The sequence below is a fragment of the Salmo trutta genome, chromosome 31 (genome assembly GCF_901001165.1).
Source record: "Salmo trutta chromosome 31, fSalTru1.1, whole genome shotgun sequence".
Lineage (NCBI taxonomy): Eukaryota > Metazoa > Chordata > Actinopteri > Salmoniformes > Salmonidae > Salmo > Salmo trutta.
The window spans coordinates 43,530,948-43,557,078 of record NC_042987.1 but is presented as its reverse complement, the minus strand read 5'-3'; the positions used below and the strand labels follow the sequence as shown (position 1 = coordinate 43,557,078).

The 26,131-nt window shown below is 46.0% G+C and overlaps 1 protein-coding gene across 1 annotated transcript in view; it reads right to left on the bottom strand.

Annotated features, from left to right (window-relative positions):
- LOC115170247 (macrophage mannose receptor 1-like) overlaps positions 1-26,131 on the bottom strand; it is a 70,561-nt gene that overhangs the window by 31,505 nt on the left and 12,925 nt on the right. Inside the window, exons 3-9 of the mRNA XM_029726643.1 lie at positions 20,078-20,251; positions 19,172-19,327; positions 18,620-18,733; positions 3,634-3,771; positions 3,003-3,179; positions 2,774-2,916; positions 465-578 (exon numbers count right to left, since the gene is read on the bottom strand). Coding sequence (XP_029582503.1) covers positions 465-578; positions 2,774-2,916; positions 3,003-3,179; positions 3,634-3,771; positions 18,620-18,733; positions 19,172-19,327; positions 20,078-20,251 — 1,016 coding nt within the window. The remainder of the gene's footprint in view (positions 1-464; positions 579-2,773; positions 2,917-3,002; positions 3,180-3,633; positions 3,772-18,619; positions 18,734-19,171; positions 19,328-20,077; positions 20,252-26,131) is intronic.

Genomic DNA, 26,131 nt, shown 5'->3' with positions numbered 1-26,131 from the left:
GTTGACAACTAGCTAGCTGACTAAATCTGGCACATTTACAGAATGTTTTTTTCTACTTTATTCAGACACTTGGAAACAGAGGTGGAGAAGTGGGAGTGACATCAGGAAGGCTTGAATCGAGGCTTGAACCTCAGTCTCCGGTGCGGGGAGCCATATATGTGGCTGTTCCTGAGAACATCAGCGCTATAGAGCATGACCTCTGCTCCCCCTGGCTGAACTCTGCTCCCCCTGGCTGAACTCTGCTCCCCCTGGCTGACCTCTCCTCTCCCTGGCTGAACTCTCCTCTCCCTGGCTGAACTCTGCTCCCCCTGGCTGACCTTTCCTCTCCCTGGCTGAACTCTGCTCCCCCTGGCTGAACTCTGCTCCCCCTGGCTGAACTCTGCTCCCCCTGGCTGAACTCTGCTACCCCTGGCTGAACTCTGCTCCCCCTGGCTGAACTCTGCTCCCCCTGGCTGTCCACTCACCGGTTTGCAGCCTGGGTAAGTATCCACCTGGTCCCCTGATTGTTTGGAGGTAGATTTCTTCATACAGATGAAACCATGCTGGTTCTCACACACCTGGGTAGCCCACATGCCCTGCTGCAAGACAGACACAGTCACACAGGACACCGTCAAGGAGGGAGAGGTTGGTGTGGTTGTGAATGGGTGGTTTGGGTTAGGGAGTGTTAGGGCCAGGGTTAGGGAGTGTTAGGGCCAGGGTTAGGGAGTGTTAGGGCCAGGGTTAGGGAGTGTTAGGGTTAGGGAGTGTTAGGGCCAGGGTTAGGGAGTGTTAGGGCCAGGGTTAGGGGGTGTTAGGGTTAGGGGGTGTTAGGGGTAGGGGGTGTTATGGTTAAAGGGTGTTAGGGCCAGGGTTAGGGAGTGTTAGGGGGTGTTATGGTTAGGGGGTGTTAGGGCCAGGGTTAGGGGGTGTTAGGGCCAGGGAATGCCAGGGTTAGGGAGTGTTAGGGTTAGGGAGTGTTAGGGTTAGGGAGTGTTATGGTTAGAGAGTGTTAGGGTTAGGGGGTGTTAGGGTTAGGGTCAGGATTAGGGGGTGGCAGGTAGCTTTGTGGTTAGAGCGTTGGGCCAGTAGGTTAGGTTGCTACATTTTACATTTTAGTCATTTAGTCTGTCTGGGCTAGGGGGCAGTATTTTCACGGCCGGATAAAAAACGTACCCGATTTAAACTGGTTACTACTCTTGCCCAGAAACGAGAATATGCATATTATTAGTAGAATGGGATAGAAAACACTCTGAAGTTTCTAAAACTGTTTGAATTGTGTCTGTGAGTATAACAGAACTCGTATGGTTACGTAGCACTTTCTAAGGCTTCCATTGGCTCTCTAAAAACTACAGAAAGCGGATTGAGGCGTCTCCTGTCTCTGGGCAGAGTATAGTAGCTCAGTTTCTCAGTGGTCTGCCTGGTTTCAAAGAGATTGGATATGCGCATTCACGAGACCACGCTGTTTTTTCTTTTCCTCTTTGAATGAATACACTATTGTCCGGTTGGAATACTATCGCTATTTTACGTTGCGTTTGACATGCTTCTAAGTACAGTAATGGAACATTTAGAATTTTTTTGTCTCGAAATGCGCTCGCTCGTTACCCTTTGGATAGTGACCTGAACGCACGAACAAAACGGAGATATTTGGACATAACTATGGATTATTTGGAACAAAAACAACATTTCTTGTGGAAGTAGCAGTCCTGGGAGTGCATTCTGACGAAGATCAGGAAAGATAATACAATTTTTCTAATACTAATTCTGAGTTTAGTGTGCCCCGAACTTGGCGGGTGTCTGAATAGCTCACCATGATGGCTGAGCTATGTACTCAGAATATTGCAAAATGTGCTTTCGCCAAAAAGCTATTTTAAAATCTGACATAGCGATTGCATAAAGGAGTTCTGTATCTATAATTCTTAAAATAATTGTTATGTATTTTGTCAACGTTTATGATGCGTAATTTAGTGAATTCACCGGAAGTTTTCGGTGAGAATACATTTTCTGAACATCACACGCCAATTTAAAAAGCTGTCTTTTGATATAAATATGAACTTGATGGAACAAAACATGCATGTATTGTATAACATAATGTCCTAGGAGTGTCATCTGATGAAGATCATCAAAGGTTAGTGCTTCATTTAGCTGTGTTTTTGGTTTTTGTGACATATATACTTGCTTGGAAAATGGCTGTGATTATTTTTGGCTATGTACTCTCCTAACATAATCTAATGTTTTGCTTTCACTGTAAAGTCTTTTTGAAATCGGACAATGTGGTTAGAGTAACGAGAGTCTTATCTTTAAATTGTGTAAAATAGTCGTATGTTTGAAAAATTTCAATTATTGCATTTTTGAGGTTTTTGTATTTCGCGCCACGCTGTTCCACTGGCTGTCTATGGGCTAGGTGGGACGGACACGTCCCACCTAGCCCATAGAGGTTAGCAGACGCTCTTATCCAGAGCGACTTACAGCAGTGAATGCGTACATTTCATTAAAAAAATGTTTTTACGTACTGGTCCCCCGTGGGAATCTAACCCACAACCCTGGCGTTGCAAACACCATGCTCTACCAACTGAGCCACACGGGACCTGCTAGGTTGAATCCCCGAGCTGACAAGGTAAAAATCTTTCGTTCTGCCCCTGGTAGGCCGTCATTGTAAATAAGAATTTGTTCTTAACTGACTTACCTAGTTAAATAAAGGTTAAACAAAATAAAAATAGGAGTTGTTAGGGTTAGGGGCAAGGTTAGGGGGTGTGAGGGTTAGGGGCAGTGTGGAGGGGGGATGATGGTACCATACCTCTCCCCTGACCAGGACACAGTTTCCCCCCATTGGCATGGCTTCCTCCCACCTGGTGAAGGTGACAGGGGATTGGTCGCTCCAGTCAAACAGTAGTGACGTCTTGACATCGTTCATCCCGATCCACAGCTCGTCAGCGGCCGCTGGGACAGAGGAAGAGAGGTGGGAGAGTTGGAGTTAGCCTTTTCACTGACTGTCTAACGTGTGAGCGTATCTGTGTTTCACTGACCATATCCCAGCTGTGACATCACAAAGCTGTGCTGCTCAATGTTGTGGATGCTGGCCAGGTCGCCTCCGTCCTTCCGACATTCCGTCTGAGCCTCTGTCCAGGTCTTCTTAGTACGCTGGAGGAGGAAGCACCTGGCAGCGTAGGGAATCCACGGACTGGAGCAGAAACCTGTCTCTTCTGTTGATCACCAACACAGGGAAACACATTGTAGGAATACAAGAAATACACCGCCCATAATAAACAAAATAATACAAAAATGAACTGGACTAAACTGGACTGAACGTAATTAAAACAAACTGTACAAGATTGAAATGGACTAGACTGGATTAAAATTGACTGAACATAATTAAAACAAACTGTACAAGATTGAAATGGACTAGACTGGATTAAAATGGACTGAATATAATTAAAACAAACTGTACAAGATTGAAATGGACTAGACTGGACTAAAATGGACTGGACTGGATTAAATTGAGCAGAGTAGAACGGACCGTTGGATCTGGGTGAACAGGGGTTATAGGGAGGTCTTTCTGACAGACCTACCTGGGTGGACAGGGCTTTTAGGGAGGTCTTCCTGAAAGACCTACCTGGGTGAATGGGGCTTTTAGGGATATCTTTCTGACAGACCTACCTGGGTGAACAGGGGGTGAAGGTGGGTCTTTCTGACAGATGTAGCCATGTTTCTTGGAGCACAAGGAGCTCTGCCAGTAGGACTGCTGAGCTGGGTCAACCAGTCCACACATCTGACCAGGATCAGAGAGAGGGTGACCTACAGACAAACAACAACAACAGCTATGTCACTACATCTGAAGACTAACAGCTATGTCACTACATCTGAAGACTAACAGCTATGTCACTAAATCTGAAGACTAACAGCTATGTCACTACATCTGAAGACTAACAGCTATATCACTACATCTGAAGACTAACAGCTATGTCACTACATCTGAAGACTAACAGCTATGTCACTACATCTGAAGACTAACAGCTATGTCACTACATCTGAAGACTAACAGCTATGTCACTACATCTGGAGACTAACAGCTATGTCACTACATCTGAAGACTAACAGCTATGTCACTACATCTGAAGACTAACAGCTATGTCACTCCATCTCAAGACTAACAGCTATGTCACTCCATCTGAAGACTAACAGCAACAGAAATAGTAACATTAACAAATGTTTAATGTTCTCACCAGAGTCCCATCTAAAATCACAAAGGGTTCACCTGGTCCCCTATATAGAGTAACTGACCCTGGTCCTTTTCCCTTATATAGAGTAACTGACCCTGGTCCCCTATGTAGAGTAACTGACCATGGTCCCCTATATAGAGTAACTGACCCTGGTCCTTTTCCCTTATATAGTGTAACTGACCCTGGTCCCCTATATAGTGTAACTGACCCTGGTCCCCTATATAGAGTAACTGACCCTCGTCCCCTATATAGAGTAACTGGCCCTGGTCCCCTATATAGTGTAACTGACCCTGGTCCCCTATATAGTGTAACTGACCCTGGTCCCCTATATAGAGTAACTGACCCTGGTCCCCTATATAGTGTAACTGACCCTCGTCCCATATATAGTGTAACTGACCCTGGTCCCCTATATAGTGTAACTGACCCTGGTCCCCTATATAGAGTAACTGACCCTGGTCCCCTATATAGAGTAACTGACCCTGGTCCTTTTCCCCTATATAGAGTAACTGACCCTCATCCCTTATATAGTGTAACTGACCCTGGTACCCTATATAGAGTAACTGACCCTCGTCCCCTATATAGTGTAACTGACCCTGGTCCTTTTCCCCTATATAGAGCAACTGACCCTGGTCCCCTATATAGTGTAACTGACAATCGTCCCCTATATAGTGTAACTGACCCTGGTCCCCTATATAGAGTAACTGACCCTGGTCCCCTATATAGTGTAACTGACCCTGGTCCGTTTCCCCTATATAGAGTAACTGACCCTGGTCCCCTATATAGTGTAACTCACCCTCGTCCCCTATATAGAGTAACTGACCCTGGTCCCCTATATAGAGTAACTGACCCTTGTCCCCTATATAGAGTAACTGACCCTGGTCCCCTATATAGAGTAACTGACCCTGGTCCCCTATATAGAGTAACTGACCCTGGTCCCCTATATAGAGTAACTGACCCTGGTCCCCTATATAGTGTAACTGACCCTGGTCCCCTATATAGAGTAACTGACCCTGGTCCCCTATATAGAGTAACTGACCCTGGTCCCCTATATAGAGTAACTGACCCTGGTCCCCTATATAGAGTAACTGACCCTGGTCCCCTATATAGAGTAACTGACCCTGGTCCCCTATATAGAGTAACTGACCCTGGTCCTTTTCCCCTATATAGTGTAACTGACCCTGGTCCTTTTCTCCTATATAGAGTAACTTACCCTGGTCCCCTATATAGAGTAACTGACCCTCGTCCCCTATATAGAGTAACTGACCCTGGTCCCCTATACAGAGTAACTGACCCTGGTCCCCTATATAGAGTAACTGACCCTGGTCCTTTTCCCCTATATAGAGTAACTGACCCTGGTGAACCTATATAGAGTAACTGACCCTGGTCCCCTATATAGAGTAACTGACCCTGGTCCTTTTCCAATATATAGTGTAACTGACCCTGGTCCCCTATATAGAGTAACTGACCCTGGTCCTTTTCCCCAATATAGAGTAACTGACCCTGGTCCACTAAATAGAGTAACTGACCCTGGTCCTTTTCCAATATATAGTGTAACTGACCCTGGTCCCCTATATAGTGTAACTGACCCTGGTCCCCTATATAGTGTAACTGACCCTGGTCCCCTATATAGTGTAACTGACCCTGGTCCGTTTCCCCTATATAGAGTAACTGACCCTGGTCCCCTATATAGAGTAACTGACCCTGGTCCCCTATATAGAGTAACTGACCCTGGTCCCCTATATAGAGTAACTGACCCTGGTCCCCTATATGGAGTAACTGACCCTGGTCCCCTATGTAGAGTAATTGACCCTGGTCCCCTATTTAGAGTAACTGACCCTGGTCCCCTATATATTGTAACTGACCCTGGTCCCCTATATAGTGTAACTGACCCTGGTCCTTTTCCCCTATATAGAGTAACTGACCCTGGTCCCCTATATAGAGTAACTGACCTTGGTCCCTTATATAGACTATCTGACCCTGGTCCTTTTCTCCTATATAGTGTAACTGACCCTGGTCCCCTATATAGAGTAACTGACCCTGGTCCTTTTCCCTTATATAGAGTAACTGACCCTGGTCCCCTATGTAGAGTAACTGACCATGGTCCCCTATATAGAGTAACTGACCCTGGTCCTTTTCCCTTATATAGTGTAACTGACCCTGGTCCCCTATATAGTGTAACTGACCCTGGTCCCCTATATAGAGTAACTGACCCTCGTCCCCTATATAGAGTAACTGGCCCTGGTCCCCTATATAGTGTAACTGACCCTGGTCCCCTATATAGTGTAACTGACCCTGGTCCCCTATATAGAGTAACTGACCCTGGTCCCCTATATAGTGTAACTGACCCTCGTCCCATATATAGTGTAACTGACCCTGGTCCCCTATATAGTGTAACTGACCCTGGTCCCCTATATAGAGTAACTGACCCTGGTCCCCTATATAGAGTAACTGACCCTGGTCCTTTTCCCCTATATAGAGTAACTGACCCTCATCCCTTATATAGTGTAACTGACCCTGGTACCCTATATAGAGTAACTGACCCTCGTCCCCTATATAGTGTAACTGACCCTGGTCCTTTTCCCCTATATAGAGCAACTGACCCTGGTCCCCTATATAGTGTAACTGACAATCGTCCCCTATATAGTGTAACTGACCCTGGTCCCCTATATAGAGTAACTGACCCTGGTCCCCTATATAGTGTAACTGACCCTGGTCCGTTTCCCCTATATAGAGTAACTGACCCTGGTCCCCTATATAGTGTAACTCACCCTCGTCCCCTATAGAGTAACTGACCCTGGTCCCCTATATAGAGTAACTGACCCTTGTCCCCTATATAGAGTAACTGACCCTGGTCCCCTATATAGAGTAACTGACCCTGGTCCCCTATATAGAGTAACTGACCCTGGTCCCCTATATAGAGTAACTGACCCTGGTCCCCTATATAGTGTAACTGACCCTGGTCCCCTATATAGAGTAACTGACCCTGGTCCCCTATATAGAGTAACTGACCCTGGTCCCCTATATAGAGTAACTGACACTGGTCCCCTATATAGAGTAACTGACCCTGGTCCCCTATATAGAGTAACTGACCCTGGTCCCCTATATAGAGTAACTGACCCTGGTCCTTTTCCCCTATATAGTGTAACTGACCCTGGTCCTTTTCTCCTATATAGAGTAACTGACCCTGGTCCCCTATATAGAGTAACTGACCCTCGTCCCCTATATAGAGTAACTGACCCTGGTCCCCTATACAGAGTAACTGACCCTGGTCCCCTATATAGAGTAACTGACCCTGGTCCTTTTCCCCTATATAGAGTAACTGACCCTGGTGAACCTATATAGAGTAACTGACCCTGGTCCCCTATATAGAGTAACTGACCCTGGTCCTTTTCCAATATATAGTGTAACTGACCCTGGTCCCCTATATAGAGTAACTGACCCTGGTCCTTTTCCCCAATATAGAGTAACTGACCCTGGTCCACTAAATAGAGTAACTGACCCTGGTCCTTTTCCAATATATAGTGTAACTGACCCTGGTCCCCTATATAGTGTAACTGACCCTGGTCCCCTATATAGTGTAACTGACCCTGGTCCCCTATATAGTGTAACTGACCCTGGTCCGTTTCCCCTATATAGAGTAACTGACCCTGGTCCCCTATATAGAGTAACTGACCCTGGTCCCCTATATAGAGTAACTGACCCTGGTCCCCTATATAGAGTAACTGACCCTGGTCCCCTATATGGAGTAACTGACCCTGGTCCCCTATGTAGAGTAATTGACCCTGGTCCCCTATTTAGAGTAACTGACCCTGGTCCCCTATATATTGTAACTGACCCTGGTCCCCTATATAGTGTAACTGACCCTGGTCCTTTTCCCCTATATAGAGTAACTGACCCTGGTCCCCTATATAGAGTAACTGACCTTGGTCCCTTATATAGACTATCTGACCCTGGTCCTTTTCTCCTATATAGTGTAACTGACCCTGGTCCCCTATATAGAGTAACTGACCCTGGTCCCCTATATAGAGTAACTGACCCTGGTCCCCGATATAGTGTAAATGACCCTGGTCCCCTATATAGAGTAACTGACCCTGGTCCCCTATATAGAGTAACTGACCCTGGTCCCCTATATAGTGTAAATGACCCTGGTCCCCTATATAGAGTAACTGACCCTGGTCCCCTATATAGAGTAACTGACCCTGGTCCCCTATATAGAGTAACTGACCCTGGTCCTTTTCCCCAATATAGAGTAACTGACCCTGGTCCCCTATATAGAGTAACTGACCCTGGTCCTTTTCCCCTATATAGTGTAACTGATCCTGGTCCCCTATATAGTGTAACTGACCCTGGTCCCCTATATAGAGTAACTGACCCTCGTCCCCTATATAGTGTAACTGACCCTGGTCCCCTATATAGAGTAACTGACCCTGGTCCTTTTCCTTTATATAGAGTAACTGACCCTGGTCCCCTATATAGTGTAACTGACCCTCGTCCCCTATATAGTGTAACTCACCCTGGTCCCTTATATAGGGTAACTGACCCTGGTCCCCTATATAGAGTAACTGACCCTGGTCCCCAATATAGAGTAACTGACCCTCGTCCCCTTTATAGTGTAACTGACCCTGGTCCTTTTCCCCTATATAGAGTAACTGACCCTGCTCCTCTATATAGTGTAACTGACCCTCGCCCCCATATAGTGTAACTGACCCTGGTCCCCTATATTGAGTAACTGACCCTGGTCCCCTATATAGTGTAACTGACCCTGGTCCGTTTCCCCTATGCAGATTAACTGACCCTGGTCCCCTCTATAATGTAACTGACCCTCGTCCCCTATATAGTGTAACTGACCCTGGTCCCCTATATAGAGTAACTGACCCCGGTCCCCTATATAGAGTAACTGACCCTGGTCCCCTATATAGAGTAACTGACCCTGGTCCCCTATATAGAGTAACTGACCCTGGTCCCCTATATAGAGTAACTGACCCTGGTCCCCTATATAGAGTAACTGACCCTGGTCCCCTATATAGAGTAACTGACCCTGGTCCCCTATATAGAGTAACTGACCCTGGTCCCCTATATTGTGTAACTGACCCTGGTCCCCTTTATAGTGTAACTGACCCTGGTCCTTTTCCCCTATATAGAGTAACTGACCCTGGTCCCCTATATAGAGTAACTGACCCTGGTCCCCTATATAGAGTAACTGACCCTGGTCCTTTTCCCCAATATAGAGTAACTGACCCTGGTCCCCTATATAGAGTAACTGACCCTGGTCCCCTATATAGAGTAACTGACCCTGGTCCTTTTCTCCTATATAGTGTAACTGACCCTGGTCCCCTATATAGTGTAACTGACCCTGGTCCCCTATATAGAGAAACTGACCCTGGTCCCCTATATAGAGTAACTGACCCTGGTCCCCTATATAGAGTATCTGACCCTGGTCCTTTTCTCCTATATAGTGTAACTGACCCTGGTACCCTTTATAGTGTAACTGACCCTGGTCCCCTATATAGAGTAACTGACCCTGGTCCCCTATATAGAGTAACTGACCCTGGTCCCCTATATAGAGTAACTGACCCTGGTCCTTTTCCCCTATTTAGAGTAACTGACCCTGGTCCCCTATATAGAGTAACTGACCCTGGTCCCCTATATAGTGTAACTGACCCTGGTCCCCTATATAGAGTAACTGACCCTGGTCCTTTTCCCCTATATAGAGTAACTGACCCTGGTCCTTATCCCTTATATAGAGTAACTGACCCTGGTCCCCTATATAGAGTAACTGACCCTGGTCCTTTTCCCCTATATAGTGTAACTGACCCTGGTCCCCTATATAGAGTAACTGACCCTGGTCCCCTATATAGAGTAACTGACCCTCGTCCCCTATATAGTGTAACTGACCCTGGTCCCCTATATAGAGTAACTGACCCTGGTCCCCTATATAGAGTAACAAACCCTGGTCCCCTATATAGAGTAACTGACCCTGGTCCCCTATATAGAGTAACTGACCCTGGTCCCCTATATAGAGTAACTGACACTGGTCCCCTATATAGAGTAACTGACCCTGGTCCCCTATATAGTGTAACTGACCCTGGTCCCCTATATAGAGTAACTGACCCTGGTCCCCTATATAGAGTAACTGACCCTGGTCCCCTATATAGAGTAACTGACCCTGGTCCTCTATATAGAGTAACTGGCCCTGGTCCTTTTCCCCTATATAGAGTAACTGACCCTGGTCCCCTATATAGAGTAACTGACCCTGGTCCTTTTCCCCTATATAGAGTAACTGACCCTGGTCCTTTTCCCCTATATAGAGTAACTGACCCTGGTCCTTTTCCCCTATATAGTGTAACTGATCCTGGTCCCCTATATAGTGTAACTGACCCTGGTCCCCTATATAGAGTAACTGACCCTCGTCCCCTATATAGTGTAACTGACCCTGGTCCCCTATATAGAGTAACTGACCCTGGTCCTTTTCCTTTATATAGAGTAACTGACCCTGGTCCCCTATATAGTGTAACTGACCCTCGTCCCCTATATAGTGTAACTCACCCTGGTCCCTTATATAGGGTAACTGACCCTGGTCCCCTATATAGAGTAACTGACCCTGGTCCCCAATATAGAGTAACTGACCCTCGTCCCCTATATAGTGTAACTGACCCTGGTCCTTTTCCCCTATATAGAGTAACTGACCCTGCTCCTCTATATAGTGTAACTGACCCTCGTCCCCTATATAGTGTAACTGACCCTGGTCCCCTATATTGAGTAACTGACCCTGGTCCCCTATATAGTGTAACTGACCCTGGTCCGTTTCCCCTATGCAGATTAACTGACCCTGGTCCCCTCTATAGTGTAACTGACTCTCGTCCCCTATATAGTGTAACTGACCCTGGTCCCCTATATAGAGTAACTGACCCCGGTCCCCTATATAGAGTAACTGACCCTGGTCCCCTATATAGAGTAACTGACCCTGGTCCCCTATATAGAGTAACTGACCCTGGTCCCCTATATAGAGTAACTGACCCTGGTCCTCTATATAGAGTAACTGGCCCTGGTCCTTTTCCCCTATATAGAGTAACTGACCCTGGTCCCCTATATAGAGTAACTGACCCTGGTCCTTTTCCCCTATATAGAGTAACTGACCATGGTCCTTTTCCCCTATATAGAGTAACTGACACTGGTCCCCTATATAGAGTAACTGACCCTGGTCCTTTTCCCCTATATAGTGTAACTGACCCTGGTCCCCTATATAGAGTAACTGACCCTGGTCCTCTATATAGAGAAACTGACCCTCGTCCCCTATATAGAGTAAATGACCCTGGTCCCCTATATAGAGTAACTGACCCTGGACACCTATATAGAGTAACTGACCCTTTTCCCCTATATAGAGTAACTGACCCTGGTCCTTTTCCCCTATATAGTGTAACTGACCCTGGTCCCCTATATAGAGTAACTGACCCTGGTCCCCTATATAGAGTAACTCACCCTGGTCCTTTTCCCCTATATAGTGTAACTGACCCTGGTCCCCTATATAGAGTAACTGACCCTGGTCCCCTATATAGAGTAACTGACCCTGGTCCCCTATATAGAGTAACTGACCCTGGTCCCCTATACAGAGTAACTGGGCCTGGTTCTTTTCCCCTATATAGAGTAACTGACCCTGGTCCCCTATATAGAGTAACTGACCCTGGTCCTTTTCCCCTATATAGAGTAACTGACCCTGGTCCCCTATATAGAGTAACTGACCCTGGTCCTTTTCCCCTATATAGTGTAACTGACCCTGGTCCCCTATATAGAGTAACTGACCCTGGTCCCCTATATAGAGTAACTGACCCTCGTCCCCTATATAGAGTAACTGACCCTGGTCCCCTATATAGAGTAACTAACCCTGGTCCCCTATGTAGAGTAACTGACCCTGGTCCCCTATATAGAGCAACTGACCCTGGTCCTTTTCCCCTATATAGTGTAACTGACCCTGTTCCCCTATATAGAGTAACTGACCCTGGTCCCCTATATAGAGTAACTCACCCTGGTCCTTTTCCCCTATATAGTGTAACTGACCCTGGTCCCCTATATAGAGTAACTGACCCTGGTCCCTTATATAGAGTAACTGACCCTGGTCCCCTATATAGAGTAACTTACCCTGGTCCCCTATATAGAGTACCTGACCCTGGTCCTCTATATAGAGTAACTGACCCTGGTCCCCTATATAGAGTAACTGACCCTGGTCCCCTATATAGAGTAACTTACCCTGGTCCCCTATATAGAGTACCTGACCCTGGTCCCCTATATAGAGTAACTGACCCTGGTCCCCTATATAGAGTAACTGACCCTGGTCCCCTATATAGTGTAACTGACCCTGGTCCGTTTCCCCTATATAGAGTAACTGACCCTGGTCCCCTATATAGTGTAACTGACCCTCGTCCCCTATATAGAGTAACTGACCCTGGTCCCCTATATAGAGTAACTGACCCTGGTCCTTTTCCCCTATATAGTGTAACTGATCCTGGTCTCCTATATAGTGTAACTGACCCTGGTCCCCTATATAGAGTAACTGACCCTCGTCCCCTATATAGTGTAACTGACCCTGGTCCCCTATATAGAGTAACTGACCCTGGTCCCCTATATAGTGTAACTGACCCTGGTCCGTTTCCCCTATGCAGATTAACTGACCCTGGTCCCCTCTATAGTGTAACTGACCCTCGTCCCCTATATAGTGTAACTGACCCTGGTCCCCTATATAGAGTAACTGACCCCGGTCCCCTATATAGAGTAACTGACCCTGGTCCCCTATATAGAGTAACTGACCCTGGTCCCCTATATAGAGTAACTGACCCTGGTCCCCTATATAGAGTAACTGACCCTGGTCCCCTATATAGAGTAACTGACCCTGGTCCCCTATATAGAGTAACTGACCCTGGTCCCCTATATAGAGTAACTGACCCTGGTCCCCTATATAGAGTAACTGACCCTGGTCCCCTATATTGTGTAACTGACCCTGGTCCCCTTTATAGTGTAACTGACCCTGGTCCTTTTCCCCTATATAGAGTAACTGACCCTGGTCCCCTATATAGAGTAACTGACCCTGGTCCCCTATATAGAGTAACTGACCCTGGTCCTTTTCCCCAATATAGAGTAACTGACCCTGGTCCCCTATATAGAGTAACTGACCCTGGTCCCCTATATAGAGTAACTGACCCTGGTCCCCTATATAGAGTAACTGACCCTGGTCCCCTATATAGTGTAACTGACCCTGGTCCCCTATATAGAGTAACTGACCCTGGTCCCCTATATAGAGTAACTGACCCTGGTCCCCTATATAGAGTAACTGACCCTGGTCCCCTATATAGAGTAACTGACCCTGGTCCCCTATATAGAGTAACTGACCCTGGTCCCCTATATAGAGTAACTGACCCTGGTCCCCTATATAGAGTAACTGACCCTGGTCCTTTTCCCCTATATAGTGTAACTGACCCTGGTCCTTTTCTCCTATATAGAGTAACTGACCCTGGTCCCCTATATAGAGTAACTGACCCTCGTCCCCTATATAGAGTAACTGACCCTGGTCCCCTATACAGAGTAACTGACCCTGGTCCCCTATATAGAGTAACTGACCCTGGTCCTTTTCCCCTATATAGAGTAACTGACCCTGGTGAACCAATATAGTGTAACTGACCCTGGTCCTTTTCCCCAATATACAGTAACTGACCCTGGTCCCCTATATAGAGTAACTGACCCTGGTCCCCTATATAGAGTAACTGACCCTGGTCCTTTTCCAATATATAGTGTAACTGACCCTGGTCCCCTATATAGAGTAACTGACCCTGGTCCTTTTCCCCAATATAGAGTAACTGACCCTGGTCCACTATATAGAGTAACTGACCCTGGTCCTTTTCCAATATATAGTGTAACTGACCCTGGTCCCCTATATAGTGTAACTGACCCTGGTCCCCTATATAGTGTAACTGACCCTGGTCCCCTATATAGTGTAACTGACACTTGTCCGTTTCCCCTATATAGTGTAACTGACCCTGGTCCCCTATATAGTGTAACTGACCCTGGTCCGTTTCCCCTATATAGAGTAACTGACCCTGGTCCGTTTCCCCTATATAGAGTAACTGACCCTGGTCCCCTATATAGAGTAACTGACCCTGGTCCCCTATATAGAGTAACTGACCCTGGTCCCCTATATAGAGTAACTGACCCTGGTCCCCTATATGGAGTAACTGACCCTGGTCCCCTATATAGAGTAATTGACCCTGGTCCCCTATATAGAGTAACTGACCCTGGTCCCCTATATATTGTAACTGACCCTGGTCCCCTATATAGTGTAACTGACCCTGGTCCTTTTCCCCTATATAGAGTAACTGACCCTGGTCCCCTATATAGAGTAACTGACCTTGGTCCCTTATATAGAGTATCTGACCCTGGTCCTTTTCTCCTATATAGTGTAACTGACCCTGGTCCCCTATATAGAGTAACTGACCCTGGTCCCCTATATAGAGTAACTGACCCTGGTCCCCGATATAGTGTAAATGACCCTGGTCCCCTATATAGAGTAACTGACCCTGGTCCCCTATATAGAGTAACTGACCCTGGTCCCCTATATAGTGTAAATGACCCTGGTCCCCTATATAGAGTAACTGACCCTGGTCCCCTATATAGAGTAACTGACCCTGGTCCCCTATATAGAGTAACTGACCCTGGTCCTTTTCCCCTATTTAGAGTAACTGACCCTGGTCCCCTATATAGAGTAACTGACCCTGGTCCCCTATATAGAGTAACTGACCCTGGTCCCCTATATAGAGTAACTGACCCTGGTCCCCTATATAGAGTAACTGACCCTGGTCCCCTATATAGTTTAACTGACCCTGGTCCTTTTCCCCAATATAGAGTAACTGACCCTGGTCCCCTATATAGAGTAACTGACCCTGGTCCTTTTCCCCTATATAGTGTAACTGATCCTGGTCTCCTATATAGTGTAACTGACCCTGGTCCCCTATATAGAGTAACTGACCCTCGTCCCCTATATAGTGTAACTGACCCTGGTCCCCTATATAGAGTAACTGACCCTGGTCCCCTATATAGGTTAACTGACCCTGGTCCGTTTCCCCTATGCAGATTAACTGACCCTGGTCCCCTCTATAGTGTAACTGACCCTCGTCCCCTATATAGTGTAACTGACCCTGGTCCCCTATATAGAGTAACTGACCCCGGTCCCCTATATAGAGTAACTGACCCTGGTCCCCTATATAGAGTAACTGACCCTGGTCCCCTATATAGAGTAACTGACCCTGGTCCCCTATATAGAGTAACTGACCCTGGTCCCCTATATAGAGTAACTGACCCTGGTCCCCTATATTGTGTAACTGACCCTGGTCCCCTTTATAGTGTAACTGACCCTGGTCCTTTTCCCCTATATAGAGTAACTGACCCTGGTCCCCTATATAGAGTAACTGACCCTGGTCCCCTATATAGAGTAACTGACCCTGGTCCTTTTCCCCTATATAGAGTAACTGACCCTGGTCCCCTATATAGAGTAACTGACCCTGGTCCCCTATATAGAGTAACTGACCCTGGTCCTTTTCCCCAATATAGAGTAACTGACCCTGGTCCCCTATATAGAGTAACTGACCCTGGTCCTTTTCTCCTATATAGTGTAACTGACCCTGGTCCCCTATATAGTGTAACTGACCCTGGTCCCCTATATAGAGAAACTGACCCTGGTCCCCTATATAGAGTAACTGACCCTGGTCCCCTATATAGAGTAACTGACCCTGGTCCTTTTCTCCTATATAGTGTAACTGACCCTGGTCCCCTATATAGTGTAACTGACCCTGGTCCCCTATATAGAGTAATTGACCCTGGTCCCCTATATAGAGTAACTGACCCTGGTCCCCTATATAGAGTAACTGACCCTGGTCCTTTTCCCCTATTTAGAGTAACTGACCCTGGTCCCCTATATAGAGTAACTGACCCTGGTCCCCTATATAGTGTAACTGACCCTGGTCCCCTATATAGAGTAACTGACCCTGGTCCTTTTCCCCTATATAGAGTAACTGACCCTGGTCCTTATCCCTTATATAGAGTAACTGACCCTGGTCCCCTATATAGAGTAACTGACCCTGGTCCTTTTCCCCTATATAGTGTAACTGACCCTGGTCCCCTATATAGAGTAACTGACCCTGGTCCCCTATATAGAGTAACTGACCCTCGTCCCCTATATAGAGTAACTGACCCTGGTCCCCTATATAGAGTAACTGACCCTGGTCCCCTATATAGAGTAACAAACCCTGGTCCCCTATATAGAGTAACTGACCCTGGTCCCCTATATAGAGTAACTGACCCTGGTCCCCTATATAGAGTAACTGACACTGGTCCCCTATATAGAGTAACTGACCCTGGTCCCCTATATAGTGTAACTGACCCTGGTCCCCTATATAGAGTAACAACCCTGGTCCCCTATATAGAGTAACTGACCCTGGTCCCCTATATAGAGTAACTGACCCTGGTCCTCTATATAGAGTAACTGGCCCTGGTCCTTTTCCCCTATATAGAGTAACTGACCCTGGTCCCCTATATAGAGTAACTGACCCTGGTCCTTTTCCCCTATATAGAGTAACTGACCCTGGTCCCCTATATAGTGTAACTGACCCTGGTCCCCTATATAGAGTAACTGACCCTGGTCCCCTATATAGAGTAACTGACCCTGGTCCCCTATATAGAGTAACTGACCCTGGTCCCCTATATAGAGTAACTGACCCTGGTCCTTTTCCCCAATATAGTGTAACTGACCCTGGTCCCCTATATAGAGTAACTGACCCTGGTCCCCTATATAGAGTAACTGACCCTCGTCCCCTATATAGAGTAACTGACCCTGGTCCCCTATATAGAGTAACTGACCCTGGACACCTATATAGAGTAACTGACCCTTTTCCCCTATATAGAGTAACTGACCCTGGTCCTTTTCCCCTATATAGTGTAACTGACCCTGGTCCCCTATATAGAGTAACTGACCCTGGTCCCCTATATAGAGTAACTCACCCTGGTCCTTTTCCCCTATATAGTGTAACTGACCCTGGTCCCCTATATAGAGTAACTGACCCTGGTCCCCTATATAGAGTAACTGACCCTGGTCCCCTATATAGAGTAACTGACCCTGGTCCCCTATATAGAGTAACTGGGCCTGGTTCTTTTCCCCTATATAGAGTAACTGACCCTGGTCCCCTATATAGAGTAACTGACCCTGGTCCTTTTCCCCTATATAGAGTAACTGACCCTGGTCCCCTATATAGAGTAACTGACCCTGGTCCTTTTCCCCTATATAGTGTAACTGACCCTGGTCCCCTATATAGAGTAACTGACCCTGGTCCCCTATATAGAGTAACTGACCCTCGTCCCCTATATAGAGTAACTGACCCTGGTCCCCTATATAGAGTAACTAACCCTGGTCCCCTATGTAGAGTAACTGACCCTGGTCCCCTATATAGAGCAACTGACCCTGGTCCTTTTCCCCTATATAGTGTAACTGACCCTGTTCCCCTATATAGAGTAACTGACCCTGGTCCCCTATATAGAATAACTCACCCTGGTCCTTTTCCCCTATATAGTGTAACTGACCCTGGTCCCCTATATAGAGTAACTGACCCTGGTCCCTTATATAGAGTAACTGACCCTGGTCCCCTATATAGAGTAACTGACCCTGGTCCCCTATATAGAGTAACTGACACTGGTCCCCTATATAGAGTAACTGACCCTGGTCCCCTATATAGTGTAACTGACCCTGGTCCCCTATATAGAGTAACTGACCCTGGTCCCCTATATAGAGTTACTGACCCTGGTCCCCTATATAGAGTAACTGACCCTGGTCCCCTATATAGAGTAACTGACCCTGGTCCCCTATATAGTGTAACTGACCCTGGTCCCCTATATAGTGTAACTGACCCTGGTCCCCTATATAGAGTAACTTACCCTGGTCCCCTATATAGAGTACCTGACCCTGGTCCTCTATATAGAGTAACTGACCCTGGTCCCCTATATAGAGTAACTGACCCTGGTCCCCTATATAGAGTAACTTACCCTGGTCCCCTATATAGAGTACCTGACCCTGGTCCCCTATATAGAGTACCTGACCCTGGTCCCCTATATAGAGTAACTGACCCTGGTCCCCTATATAGAGTAACTGACCCTGGTGCCCTATATAGAGTAACTGACCCTGGTCCCCTATATAGAGTAACTGACCCTGGTCCCCTATATAGTGTAACTGACCCTGGTCCCCTATATAGAGTAACTGACCCTGGTCCCCTATATAGTGTAACTGACCCTTGTCCCCTATATAGAGTAACTGACCCTCGTCCCCTATATAGAGTACCTGACCCTGGTCCAAAGTAGTGCAGCATGAAGGGAATAGTGTGAAGGTGAGGACTCACCAGAGTCCCAGCGGAAGTAGCGTAGAGGCTTCCCACTGATCCACTGCCACCCACTGTCCTCTTCCAGAGCATTCAGCCCCGTCCACAGTGGAGCACCCTGTCTACCATACAGGCCTGTGTGTGTGTGTGTGTGTGTGTGTGTGTGTGTGTGTGTGTGTGTGTGTGTGTGTGTGTGTGTGATGTGTGGTGTGTGGTGTGTGTGTATAAGACAAGGAGATAAAGTTGCATATGACATAAAAAGTCTATGTACATCAATAGTACACAAATAAACACACTGGTACATGAACAGTACACAAACAAACACACTGGTACATGAACGGTACACAAATAAACACACTGGTACATGAACAGTACACAAATAAACACACTAGTACATGAACAGTACACTAATAAACACACTGGTACATGAACAGTACACAAACACACTGGTACATGAACAGTGATTATTGATTATTATCATCAAGATATAAAATTATTTTAACATAAACACACTGCTTGAGTTTGACACGCCTGATGCGTGTGAATGTGAGCGTGGCCACCGGGTGGCGCTACCTGCTACGAAGGTCTGCTCATGGGGTTCGGTGATTGAGGCCAAGTCTGCTCCCTGCTGTTGGCAGCTGGTCCGAGCCTGGTGCCAGGTCAGGGCAGAGCGGAGGTTCACCTGGTAGAATGTACCTGTGACCGGGTTCTTATGCCAATGCTCCATAGCTGCAGAGGGATGGGGGGAGAGATGTACAGATTCAGTGAGCATAGCCTTGTTATTGAGAAAGGTTGCTGTAGGCAGACCTGGCTTTCAAGAGAAGACAGGCTATGTACACACTGCCCACAAAATGAGGTGGAAACTGAGCTGCACTTCCTAACCTCCTGCCAAATGTATGACCATATTAGAGACACATAATTGCCTCAGATTACACAGACTCACAAAGAATATCTATTGGGTGAAATAGATTTGTGACCTGTTGCCACAAGAAAAGGGCAACCAGTGAAGAACAAACACCATTGTAAATATTTTCCCTTTTCTACTTTAACTATTTGCACATCGTTATGACACTATATATAGACATAATATGACATTTGAAATGTCATTATTATTTTGGAACTTGTGTGTGTGTAATATTTACTGTTCACTTTTTATCCATTTCACTTCCCTTGGCAACGTTAACATATGTTTATCAAGCCAATAAAGCCATTGAATTGAATTGAATAGGAGAGAGAGAGAGAGAGAGAGAGAGAGAGAGAGAGAGAGAGAGAGAGAGAGAGAGAGAGAGAGAGAGAGAGAGAGAGAGAGAGAGAGAGAGAGAGAGAGAGAGAGAGAGAGAGAGAGAGAGAGAGAGAGAGAGAGAGAGAGAGAGAGAGAGAGAGAGAGAGAGAGAGAGACAGAGACAGAGACAGAGACAGAGAAAAGCATCTAACAGCTGTGTAGATTGACACACAGTAAGTAACAGATGTAATACTCACATTTGGATGGACAGACGCCCCACAATTCATTGTCTTGGTAGTTTGTTTCAATGGCACACCAAAGCTGTCTAACAGAGGAGTCTATCGAGGTGCAGTCTCCATACCATTGGTCTTTGTACCGGAAAGGAAACTGACAGGGACGGCCAAACGCGTTTCCTTCGATGGTAAAGAGCTCTGAAAAGGGGATAGTGGTTACTGTGGGTACTGTATGTAGCTCAGTGTGACGTGGGTTTAAGACCCCAAGGATTTTACTATATTAGTGTGTCTGCCATCTTGCCTCCCTATGTGACCTTGTTGGGGAACACAGCCTTCTATATTAACACTCTTACGGGACTCTGGCTGTGAGTGTGTCCCTGTGTTACTGTACGTTGTGGATTCACAGAGAAAAATGACGTTTTTTTTCAATAAAATGTACTGTCTGATGTAGTTATATGTAACCTGTAAAGTATAAAATATACTGTCTGATGTAGTTATATGTAACCTGTAAAGTATAAAATATACTGTCTGATGTAGTTATATGTAACCTGTAAAATATACTGTCTGATGTAGTTATATGTAACCTGTAAAGTATAAAATATACTGTCTAATGTTGTTATATGTAACCTGTAAAATATACTGTCTGATGTAGTTATATGTAACCTGTAAAATATACTGTCTGATGTAGTTATATGTAACCTGTAAAATATAAAATATACTGTCTGATGTAGTTATGTAACCTGTAAAGTATAACATATACTGTCTGATGTAGTTATATGTAACCTGTAAAATATACTGTCTGATGTAGTTATATGTAACCTGTAAAGTATAACATATACTGTCTGATGTAGTTATATGTAACCTGTAAAATATACTGTCTAGTTATATGTAACCTGTAAAATATACTGTCTGATGTAGTTATATGTAACCTGTAAAGTATAAAATATACTGTCTTCTACCGACTAGCAGCAATGTAGAAACTATTACATTACAACGGAACGACTTGACTAGTGTAGTGTTAGTGAGCCAGCTACATAGTTGTCTTTGCATCTAAGATAATTGTGTAGTTTAGAGTAATTATTAGTAACTAGCCAGCCGCGACGCCAGACGTAGTTAACACACCTAGTCATCATTAACCCACTGCTAGCTAGCTAGCCAACAGCTAGCCAACCGTTACCGACTAGCAGCGCTGTAGTTACCAATACTTTACAACGGAACGATTTGACTAGTGCAGTGTTGGCTAGCTAGCTACATAGTTGTCTTTGTCATAGCTTGATAATTGTGTAGTTTAGTAATTACCGAGGTTAGCTAGCCAGCTATTGCCGTCCCCCGCGACGCCATTCTTCCAAACCCAGCCAACTATTACCGACGAGTAACACTGTAGAAACTAAATACATTACAAAGGAACGTCTTGATTAGTGTTATGTTAGCTAGCTACAAAGTTGCTTTTGTATCATGACAAGGTGTAGTACTGAAACTATCGAGGTCACCTAGCCAGCTACACCTAGCCAGCTACACGTTCAAACAAAGTCAACAACACAGCCACTGCTAGCTAGCCTACTCCACCAGCCAGCAGTACTGTATCATTTTCGTCATTTTAGTCAATAAGATTTTTTATTTTTTATTTTTTTGCAACGTAAGCTTAACTTTCTGAACATTCGAGACGTGCAGTCCACTTGTCATTCCAATCTCCTTTGCATTAGCGTAGCCTCTTCTGTAGCTTGTCAACTATGTGTCTGTCTATCCCTGTTCTCTCCCCTCTGCACAGGCCATACAAACGCTTCACACCGCGTGGCCGCTGCCACTCTAACCTGGTGGTCCCAGCGCGCACGACCCACGTGGAGTTCCAGGTCTCCGGCAGCCTCTGGAACTGCCGGTCTGCGGCCAACAAGGCTGACTTCATCTCAGCCTATGCTACCCTCCAGTCCCTAGACTTCCTGGCGCTGACGGAAACATGGATCACCACAGATAACACTGCTACTCCTACTGCTCTCTCCTCGTCTGCCCACGTGTTCTCGCATACCCCTAGAGCATCGAGCCAGCGGGGTGGTGGCACTGGAATCCTCATCTCTCCCAAGTGGACATTCTCTCTTTCTCCCCTGACCCATCTGTCTATCTCCTCATTTGAATTCCATGCTGTCACAGTTACCAGCCCTTTCAAGCTTAACATCCTCATCATTTATCGCCCTCCAGGTTCCCTTGGAGAGTTCATCAATGAGCTTGACGCCTTGATAAGTTCCTTCCCTGAGGATGGCTCACTTCTCACAGTTCTGGGTGACTTTAACCTCCCCACGTCTACCTTCGACTCATTCCTCTCTGCCTCCTTCTTTCCACTCCTCTCCTCTTTTGACCTCACCCTCTCACCTTCCCCCCCTACTCACAAGGCAGGCAATACGCTTGACCTCATCTTTACTAGATGCTGTTCTTCCACTAATCTCATTGCAACTCCTCTCCAAGTCTCCGACCACTACCTTGTATCCTTTTCCCTCTCGCTCTCATCAAAAACTTCTCACTCTGCCCCTACTCGGATGGTATTGCGCCATCCCAACCTTCGCTCTCTCTCTCCCGCTACTCTCTCCTCTTCCAACCTATCATCTCTTCCCTCTGCTCAAACCTTCTCCAACCTATCTCCTGATTCTGCCTCCTCAACCCTCCTCTCCTCCCTCTCTGCATCCTTTGATTTTCTCTGTCCCCTATCCTCCAGGCCGGCTCGGTCGTCCCCTCCTGCTCCGTGGCTCGACGACTCACTGCGAGCTCACAGAACAGGGCTCCGGGCAGCCGAGCGGAAATGGAGGAAAACTCGCCTCCCTGCGGACCTGGTATCCTTTCACTCCCTCCTCTCTACATTTTCCTCTTCTGTCTCTGCTGCTAAAGCCACTTTCTACCACTCTAAATTCCAAGCATCTGCCTCTAACCCTAGGAAGCTTTTTGCTACCTTCTCCTCCCTCCTGAATCCTCCTCCCCCTCCCCCCCCTCCTCCCTCACTGCGGATCACTTCGTCAACCATTTTGAAAAGAAGGTTGACGACATCCGATCCTCGTTCGCTAAGTCAAGCGACACCGCTGGTCCTGCTCACACTGCCCTACCCTGTGCTTTGACCTCTTTCTCCCCTCTCTCTTCAGATGAAATCTCGCGTCTTGTGACGGCCGGCCACCCAACAACCTGCCCACTTGACCCTATCCCCTCCTCTCTTCTCCAGACCATTTCCGGAGACCTTCTCCCCTACCTCACCTCGCTCATCAACTCATCCTTGACCGCTGGCTACGTCCCTTCCGTCTTCAAGAGAGCGAGAGTTGCACCCCTTCTGAAAAAACCTACACTCGATCCCTCCGATGTCAACAACTACAGACCAGTATCCCTTCTTTCTTTTCTCTCCAAAACTCTTGAACGTGCCGTCCTTGGCCAGCTCTCCTGCTATCTCTCTCAGAACGACCTTCTTGATCCTAATCAGTCAGGTTTCAAGACTGGGCATTCAACTGAGACTGCTCTTCTCTGTGTCACGGAGGCTCTCCGCACTGCTAAAGCTAACTCTCTCTCCTCTGCTCTCATCCTTCTAGACCTATCTGCTGCCTTTGATACTGTGAACCATCAGATCCTCCTCTCCACCCTCTCCGAGCTGGGCATCTCCGGCGCGGCCCACGCTTGGATTGCGTCCTACCTGACAGGTCGCTCCTACCAGGTGGCGTGGCGAGAATCTGTCTCCGCACCACGTGCTCTCACCACTGGTGTCCCCCAGGGCTCTGTTCTAGGCCCTCTCCTATTCTCGCTATACACCAAGTCACTTGGCTCTGTCATATCCTCACACGGTCTCTCCTATCATTGCTATGCAGACGACACACAATTAATCTTCTCCTTTCCCCCTTCTGACAACCAGGTGGCGAATCGCATCTCTGCATGTCTGGCAGACATATCAGTGTGGATGACGGATCACCACCTCAAGCTGAACCTCGGCAAGACGGAGCTGCTCTTCCTCCCGGGGAAGGACTGCCCGTTCCATGATCTCGCCATCACGGTTGACAACTCCCTTGTGTCCTCCTCCCAGAGTGCTAAGAACCTTGGCGTGATCCTGGACAACACCCTGTCGTTCTCCACTAACATCAAGGCGGTGACCCGATCCTGTAGGTTCATGCTCTACAACATTCGCAGAGTACGACCCTGCCTCACACAGGAAGCGGCGCAGCTCCTAATCCAGGCACTTGTCATCTCCCGTCTGGATTACAGCAACTCGCTATTGGCTGGGCTCCCTGCCTGTGCCATCAAACCCCTACAACTCATCCAGAACGCCGCAGCCCGTCTGGTGTTCAACCTTCCCAAGTTCTCTCACGTCACCCCGCTCCTCCGCTCTCTCCACTGGCTTCCAGTTGAAGCTCGCATCCGCTACAAGACCATGGTGCTTGCCTACGGAGCTGTGAGGGGAACGGCACCTCCGTACCTTCAGGCTCTGATCAGGCCGTACACCCAAACAAGGGCACTGCGTTCATCCACCGCTGGCCTGCTCGCCTCCCTACCTCTGAGGAAGCACAGCTCCCGCTCAGCCCAATCAAAACTGTTCGCTGCTCTGGCACCCCAATGGTGGAACAAGCTCCCTCACGATGCCAGGACAGCGGAGTCAACCACCACCTTCCGGAGACACCTGAAACCCCACCTCTTTAAGGAATACCTGGGATAGGATAAAGTAATCCTTCTAACCCCCCCCCCCCTTTAAAAGATTAGATGCACTATTGTAAAGTGGTTGTTCTACTGGATATTATAGGTGAATGCACCAATTTGTAAGTCGCTCTGGATAAGAGCGTCTGCTAAATGACTTAAATGTAAATGTAATGTAGTTATATGTAACCTGTAAAGTATAAAATATACTGTCTGATGTAGTTATATGTAACCTGTAAAATATCAAATATACTGTCTTATGTAGTTATATGTAACTTGTAAAATATACTGTCTGATGTAGTTATATGTAACCTGTAAAATATAAAATGTACTGTCTGATGTAGTTATATGTAACCTGTAAAATATACTGTCTGTTGTAGTTATATGTAACCTATAAAATATAAAATATACTGTCTGATGTAGTTATATGTAACCTGTAAAATATACTGTCTGATGTAGTTATATGTAACCTGTAAAGTATAAAATATACTGTCTGATGTAGTTATATGTAACCTGTAAAATATAAAATATACTGTCTGATGTAGTTATATGTAACCTGTAAAATATAAAATATACTGTCTGATGTAGTTATATGTAACCTGTAAAATATAAAGTATACTGTCTGATGTAGTTATATGTAACCTGTAAAATATAAAATGTACTGTCTGATGTAGTTATATGTAACCTGTAAAATATAAAATATACTGTCTGATGTAGTTATATGTAACCTGTAAAGTATAAAATATACTGTCTGATGTAGTTATATGTAACCTGTAAAATATACTGTCTGATGTAGTTATATGTAACCTGTAAAGTATAAAATATACTGTCTAATGTTGTTATATGTAACCTGTAAAATATACTGTCTGATGTAGTTATATGTAACCTGTAAAATATACTGTCTGATGTAGTTATATGTAACCTGTAAAGTATAAAATATACTGTCTGATGTAGTTATGTAACCTGTAAAGTATAACATATACTGTCTGATGTAGTTATATGTAACCTGTAAAATATACTGTCTGATGTAGTTATATGTAACCTGTAAAGTATAACATATACTGTCTGATGTAGTTATATGTAACCTGTAAAATATACTGTCTAGTTATATGTAACCTGTAAAATATACTGTCTGATGTAGTTATATGTAACCTGTAAAGTATAAAATATACTGTCTTCTACCGACTAGCAGCAATGTAGAAACTATTACATTACAACGGAACGACTTGACTAGTGTAGTGTTAGTGAGCCAGCTACATAGTTGTCTTTGCATCTAAGATAATTGTGTAGTTTAGAGTAATTATTAGTAACTAGCCAGCCGCGACGCCAGACGTAGTTAACACACCTAGTCATCATTAACCCACTGCTAGCTAGCTAGCCAACAGCTAGCCAACCGTTACCGACTAGCAGCGCTGTAGTTACCAATACTTT